Below are 8,098 nucleotides of genomic sequence, written 5' to 3' on the forward strand. Positions count from 1 at the left end.
TGCTAGATTTGCCACTGTGTTAAACTGTTTTGGACTAGTTTGCCAGTGCTGAACTATGCGGTATTTTGCTACTTAGGTGTTCTGTTTGCACTGATGCCATTGAAGGCCTCCCTGCTCTCTGTGTACTTGTTCTCTATAGTCTATTCTCGGTTTCATTTATAGTGTAGTTTCAACTTAGAGTGTTATTGGCAGCAAAACTTGTGTTAGACTGTCGTCTGCCACTGTCTTTCTCTGCTGCTGGGCTGGACAAACAACAACTAAATGACAATTTGCTGGGTTGTCTTTCTCAAAAGTCAAAATGACAATTTGCTGTTGGGCTGGACGAAAAGCAAATAAATTCGAGCCTTGTTTATTGATGTTCCTACAAACCGTAAATACTTGTTGTTCCTACAACCGTTTAAAATCGAAAAAATAAACCGGAAATAACCGAACCGAACTTTGAAAAAACCGCACCGAACCGTAAAAGCTTTGGTTTGATTTGGTTATTAATATTACAAAATTGAAAACCGATAAATCGAACCGTACTTTCATAATAACCGACCGAACCGACCGACGCCCACCCCTAGTGTAAGTTGCTTCTGCAAGCTGTTGTGTAAGCTGCTACTATACCAGATATAGATAATCTTCTAACGGGGGTGATGCTTATCCATAACGGAGTACCAAAAGGATAAGCTCATTGTACTAGATATAGATATTCTTCTAGCGGAAGTGATGTTTATCCATAACAGAGTACCGAAAGAATAAGTTTCTTCAGGTGGCTTATTTCCAATAGAGTACTAAATAGATAAACATATTTACGGCGGAGTCTCATATAAATAAGCTTCTTGAGGAAGCTTATTTACAACGGATTATTAAATGAACATCCATAATATAATATATTTATAACAAGTTAGTACTGAAATTTCCATTTTATAAAATATTTTCCAATCACACCAAGCACCTTACCGAGTAATATATTGTATCAACTGACAATAGATATAAAATGCCTCTTCTTCGTTCTTAAGTAATACATGCATCGAGGCCTCTCTACATCCAGGACTGGTAGACAAGAAGCGAGAGTATACCAAGAAAGGACAATTTTTCCCAATAGCAAGTTAAGCATTTACAAGGATAAGATGTATTTTGGGGGAGGATTGAATTGATTTGCTTTCTTTTGTTGAGAATGTCAATAATAATAAATAGACACCAAAAGAAAAAGAAAGAGCTAAATGTAAATGAGAAAAAAAGTATCTCCACTCTCCACAATGAGCCTGTTGTCCATCTGTACAAATTTGACATGTTTTACACTTCTCTTGACTTGATCAACTTCCCCTTCATGGGAAGCCTCATCTCAATGGAGAAATCTATTTTCTTCAATCATCTACACCTATGAGTCACTTAGAACAATCTAATCTCATCGTATATGCACATTCCGCATGCTAGTCGGCTTGTGCCTGCTCCAGCTTCAATAAATAAGACTGAAACAGCATCACTAATACAATGTTTGGGCACATTTTCTCCGAAAAACATTGGTCTTGTGCTTCATCTGAACTGCCTGATACTATAAGAATTGTTCGTGTATGACGATACCTTTTGACATAAACAGTCTGGCAAAGGATTTACATAAAATGCCTCCTCCGAGCGGAACCTATCCGTTCCCTTTGTACCTGCAATTGGCCCTTTCCTCTTTCTAGGCGATCCTTGCCTGCATAATCGAAGTAAACCAATGAGATCATATTACCAATTTGTGCCGTTCTTGGTTAAAATACCCATATCTGCAATCTAATAACATAAGCAAAGGATTCCATAATGCGGACAGAACAGCATACTAGAACCAAAATCCAAGATGCACTGTTTTTGTCACAGGAGTTCAAGAGAACCTATACAAAGTAGGTAAGAGCACAACAGAACTCAAATTTGCAATTTCAGTCATCGGCTTAAAAGTGGAAGTCACATAGATATCACTTGTTATTGGCCGATGCTAGGGCAAACTTCTAAGAGCATACAAGGGCAGACCTTTGCCCAAACACACCACAAAGAAAGTGCATCATCACTCCAGAAAGATAGGACGAGCATAATTGCAAGCAGATAACTGTTAGAATTCTTATAGAAATCTAGCCACTATATTGACATTTAACATGACCATCTAAACAATGGCATCAAGACTGTCATCAGCACCCTGATTATATTTTGCAAACAGATAAAATATCTCTACATCAGCATACCGTCTTCTGTGGATTTCGATAATGCGATTGGACAGATTTTTCCCCTCTTTCATCCTACCCTGGTCAATTTTGTCAAAAATCCGGACAAGAGTTCTCCTGATGATCACAAGGAAAGTATTAGTAGGAGGTAATTATAATCCTCCAAGCAGACTAGATATTAGAAATGAGGTCTTGCCTATCAGGGGAGATTGTTTTTCTATGCCCCAGAAATCGACGATGTCCCTCAACTGCTCTTGCCATATTTCCGGAGTATGAAGGAATGAATATGTCACTCTCAACAGACACAATATAGTCCAGGGCCGCCAATTGAGACGAGTGATTGATGAATGGCTCAAGCTCTTCAACAGAAGCCAACTTCTCCTGCAAGAGGGAGAATACGCAAATCACTCTTCAAGCATGCGGGAACCTATAAATCAGACTATTTGGTTTTTAAGATTATATGGCTTTGGTAGACTGAGTAGCGATACTGAGATTCAGTTAAATATCATAAGGAACAGAGGTAATAAGGGTAATTCATTCATGTCAACTGCAGATTCAGCATCTGGAAAGACTAACCAAATCAGTTCTGTTTGAGATCTCAAGAAGCATCAAAATAAGAAATTGGACATCAGAATAGCTCAAGTGTTTAAAGACCTTGCTCATCTCAATGGGGACATCACAACCGCCATTTCAAGTATTGACAAAGCTTAAAAGGATATACCAATGACCCCCCCCCCCCCCCCCCTTTTTTTTTTAAAATCATGCATTCCAGTTAAAATTTACAAATCTGTCAAAAGACCCAAGACAATTTCTATTCATTTTTCTTTTATAATCATGGTGTCTGGCCCAACTTGCGTGCACCTCGACTAACTCCATGAGATACCCGTTACTTCCCACCAGCAACATGTACAAGGTAACTCTGTCCACCAAGAAATTCTATTCATTTTTTTCGGTTCTCTTCTATCCAAGTATACTTGCTATAAAGAATGACAATATCAATATTTGGCAAAATTTGTGGATGATTATCTTCATCATTCACTAAAAGGAAATGTTCAAATTATTATGCTAGCTGGACCAAATTAAGTTGGAGCAGCTATGATATTCAGACGCATATGCAGACATTGAGACCAAGAGTTGAGCACATTGAGGTTTTGAATTAGTTTATCGTGAGCCCCACGCTTGTCTTTGTGGAACTATCTCCATCTTCTGTGTTAGTTTAATTTGAATGTAAAACCACTCTAGAGGTATACTCAATGTACTTACAGTCCGGTCTTGGATATCCATAATCATGTTTAAGTTGTGGAGACACTATTGCTTGTATAAACATAGCTGAACTAGTTAATTAGACATGGGTTCATTCAATCGGATGAGTCCATCAGGTTCTGGTCATGGCTCCAATTTGGATGATGACATGATGTGTTTGATAACACCCATGACAAAACTATTTCATCGTGTTTATCGACTTAGAAACTTTCTACTGGCCCATTTTGCTCTGTAAAAGATTCTTCAATCTTTCATCACTAATCTGACCTTCTGAGTTCATGGGCATGCACATTCATACAAATTCACCAACAGTTAACTCACATTCATACAAATCCACAATCAAGTGAGATATCTAACTCACAAAAATCACCCAAGACATTAAGAAACAATGCAAGGAAGGTTTGCAGACCATATACCTTGTTCATTAATAAGGGGTAACGCGACAATAGATCAGACATACGGGAATCACCCCCATATATCTCTCCAGCAGCAATATATATCGGCGTGTTTGATGGAAATCCAAGAGCGGAAAGGAATACTCCAACTTCTCTTGGAGTTAAGGGACAATAGCCTTTAGTTCTTTGTTCTACAGGGTCAATCTCTTTCACCTTCCACCATGTGGTGTTTTCCCTGCAAACGATCAAGATAATGAATAAAAATCACCAGATTACGAGTGTCAAACAATCTAGTCAATGAGCATGCTACTAATGCATATAAAAGTGCAATGCGTTTGATTTTAGCAAATTTCATTTGGAGACGGCTGATGTTTGACCTGTTAAAAAGTGTTCTTAGCAGACAATCTATTCTTTGAAGAGGTTAGTTTTTAGCCAACAACAAACTACATGCGCATGCTCTGACTATCAGATAACTATATGTCATAACAAATCTACCTAATTGTCTTCAGTTCCTCAGCTTCTTCTGCGGATAGATCATGTGTGCATCCACTAAAAGCAAGCATGTCCTTTTCAAATCGCAAATGTAAAGCAATATAGGGGCCATAAGATCTCATCCGATCAACCAACATCTGCAAATAGAAGTTGAATTAATGAAAAAGCTTGGGCAAAGAAACAGTTAAAACGTGTTCTTTGAACTAAGCATCAACAAAATGTTCACCTTTCCCATTGCTTCAATCTTGGGAGCAAATCGAAGGGCTTGATAACAAGCTCGGCAGCGCAACTTCTGAATATCAGGAGGCAGGTTATTATTTGCCAACCTTGAATCGGACTTGGCAGCTCGAATGATCTAAAAAAGATAAGATCACATCCATTAGTTACAAATAAATATTTTTGCTTTCCCGGCATGCAGATTCGTTTTATGTACCTGGTATTCATCCCATAGTCGTGCAATCTCTTCCTCATAGTAATCTACACCGGACCAACTCCTAAAATGCTTAACTGCTTTAGTTGCAGATGCCAGTTCCTTCGGTAGCTTTTTGACAACCTTTACATCATTTTCCAAAGAACTAATAAAATGGTCTTCATCAAAGACATCGGAGAAATTGCTGCAATTCAGGCATAGAAGAGTAAATTTCACCACTTTATACATAAATTACTCTGTACATTCAATCCATAAGGATGAAAAGGATGCTGGTCCCCTTGCAAACAACAGTTCAAAATGAGCTTGAAACCCCAAAAGAAAGGAATTTCTCGCTAGAAGGACATCATTTACCTTGAGTCCTGCCAAAGTGAGCGCTTATCAAGCTCAGGGATCACTAGAGTAGCATTTATGATACGAGCAACAGCAACCATGTCACATATCTACAAATCAACAACCACTGCTTTCAGCAGAAAGCCACAAATAATGACAACTAAATGTTTTATGCATATATCATGGATACACAATAAACATATTTACAAAGGACCAATCACCTTAGAAAGAAAATAATTAATGAATATGCATTAAAATTTTCTATAACAAACCATGTATACTGGTTTAGGGGAACTAAGTGGCTTTCTTGCAATTTGAAATGTTAACCAAAGACAGAACGCGATAAGTGATGAAGGCCTATCAATTGGAGAGATATAAGCTGAGTTTGATTATCATTAATTAAAGATGCATATTTAACATAACAGACCTTCCTTCAAAAGAATTAGTCAGCTAACTTCTAATACAGTTACATAACACTGCAAATCAAAGATAAGTCTAGTATTGATGTTTTAGTCGGATCTTTGAAAAAAGAGAGACCTCAGAGGTCCAAACCACACTTCAGGCATATTTTATTGTCGACATAAATATTACAATGGAGCATGATACTAAAAGGTAAAAGTAAAAATAATCATGAAATTGAAATAGAAACAGACAACACTAGTATGTGAAAAGGAAAAGAGATGCAAAGAATACGGACCCCAGCTCTCATCTGATTGAGCCCACCATTCGTATGCACCAGCAGGTAGCCTCGAGACTCTGGAGGGGCTGGAGGTAAATTGCAATGAAATATAAGCAACACAGAAAAATCATATACATTTGATTCAAGAACGAACAAAGCTACTTTCTAAAATTATGTTGTAATGGGAACAAGGAATTACTTACATGTATATATTGGACTCAGAGCAACACAAGGAACATAGTCGCGGTTCGGAGGTGGCTTCCATAACTTGTCCAAACTCCCATTTCGACTTGCTGCATCTGACTGTCAAATCTAAAGAAGTGAAAACATGAAATATGTATAACTACTTCGTATGTACACAGTCCTATGTCGAACATCTACAAACATACGTCAAATCATACGATCCAACACTAATGCCATCATAAATACAATTTACTTGAAGAAAGTTTTTTTTTTTAGGGATAAAACTAAATATATTTAGAGAGAGTGTAAAACCTTGCGAGCAGTGAGAGGAGCCTTTGCCAAATGGGGTGGGGCATGTTCTTGAGTCCAGCTTCGCTCTCTACTCAGCTTTTGGTATGAAGATTCATGTTGCTATAATAATAATAAAGCACCCCAGATCAGTACCTAAACCTTAAAGGACAACCATAACCAAAGAACAAAGGTAACAACGAAAGAAAACACTACAAGACTATTTTCAATTTTTCACCATCAACCATCATCCTAAAACAACAATTTGATAAAAAAAACAAAAAAATAATCAACAATTTAGTCAAATAAACTCTAAAAAACACAAAATTTATCAGACCCCCTCAATATCAACTTAGCTGAGGTCAGGTATATGAATCCTCACTATCCATTTCGTTCCATCTGATCCCATTTCCAATATTCAGTAATTAGTAAAAGTAAGTCATTATTACACAAAATAGAGAGAACAAAGATTAACACCTTCAAACAGGGGCAAAAAAGACCATGAAACATATTTAACAAAATTAATCAAATAAATATTACAGTTCAAGAACTATACCGTGGGAAGTTTATCAGGCAACTTGGTGACTTCAGAGGCAGGAAATACAACATGAACATATAAAAGAGCCACAATCGCTATTGCAGCTATTGCAAAAGTTAACACCTTTCGCACTATCACCACTGTCCTCCACCTTTTCTTCTGCATCTTTCAATATAAACCCAAAAATATATACACAAAATCTCAGTTTCACACACCCTTTTGATATTTAAGGCTGTTGACGGAGAAAATTAATCGGCTGATTTTGATACTGTCTTGCGTGGAATTTTGTAACAATGTGTTGGGTTCTTGAAAGTTGAAATCTCTTAGCTGGTGGGGGGTTTTAGCTTTTGGTTTTTGAGGCATTTATATACTGCTATTATTACCATTAATTAATAATATTCATGGTTGGGTTTTGGGTACTAAGCAAAGAGTTATAATAAATGCGGGATGAGAGAGAAAATTCCGATGATATTAGTGAACAATGGGCCAATTACAATGAGACAAGAGTTTTATACGAAAGTACGAGAGGTCAAAATCGGATTAGTAAATCTACTTAATAACCTTGTAATTATCCATATATATATATATATATATATATATATATATATATATTTATCTATCGCTAATCACAACTTTTTATTTCATAATTCCCTCTTAGCTTGTATACTAGTAGAATGAGTGTCTTGGAACACCGGTAAATTATTCTCGTGTGATAAATAGGTGATAAATGATGAAAAATACATGTTTTGAGCGTGTTTGTGTGTTATTTTTTGTGTGAGTTGCGGGAGTTCACACCACTTTTGAAGTGAAAATATGTTCATTACGTGTTTTTTTATGTGTAGGAACAAATTTATGCGGAAAAATGATCAAATAAGAGAAAAATTGGTGAAAATAGAGCTGAATAGAAAAGTCATGGACAGCAAAGCGAGCCAGACCGGAACCGGAGCAGAAGAACCAGAAAAGTCCCGGACACCGAAGCGAGATTCACTTCGCCAGACCAGGACCGGAGCAAAAAAAATCAACTTCTCCAATTTGAAATATAAGAAGGAAATTCGCTGCATACCAACCCTAGTAGCTATAAATACATCCTAAAACGTGCTTTTGAGAGGGTGAGACACTACTTTGGAAGGAGAGAAGACTTTGGGGAGGCAAGAACACACTTGGAGCAAGGAGAAGGATTCACCTTCACGTTTTTCCCTCTTTCTTCCTCTATTTCTATTATTGGTTATGAATTCTAGTAGTGTAGTTGTGCATACTATTATGAATAGCTAATTTGTTATCTAGGGTTTTGATGGAATCTTTTGTATGATAAATTTT

At 37.0% G+C, this 8,098-nt stretch overlaps 1 protein-coding gene across 1 annotated transcript; it reads right to left on the reverse strand.

Moving 5' to 3' along the window:
• Positions 1–1,061: 1,061 nt before the first annotated feature.
• LOC104110842 (O-fucosyltransferase 7-like) lies at positions 1,062–7,169 on the reverse strand. Its single transcript, XM_070200088.1, has 12 exons — positions 6,800–7,169; positions 6,268–6,366; positions 5,976–6,075; positions 5,791–5,858; positions 5,115–5,203; positions 4,767–4,947; positions 4,560–4,688; positions 4,337–4,470; positions 3,863–4,076; positions 2,380–2,564; positions 2,205–2,300; positions 1,062–1,684 (listed from the first exon to the last, which is right to left on the reverse strand). The coding sequence occupies exons 1-12, from the start codon at positions 6,944–6,946 to the stop codon at positions 1,522–1,524; spliced, it is 1,605 nt and encodes a 534-aa protein (XP_070056189.1). The 5' UTR covers positions 6,947–7,169; the 3' UTR covers positions 1,062–1,521.
• Between the last annotated feature and the right edge of the window lie 929 nt (positions 7,170–8,098).

Source organism: Nicotiana tomentosiformis, chromosome 4 (assembly GCF_000390325.3).
Source record: "Nicotiana tomentosiformis chromosome 4, ASM39032v3, whole genome shotgun sequence".
Classification (NCBI taxonomy): Eukaryota; Viridiplantae; Streptophyta; class Magnoliopsida; order Solanales; family Solanaceae; genus Nicotiana; species Nicotiana tomentosiformis.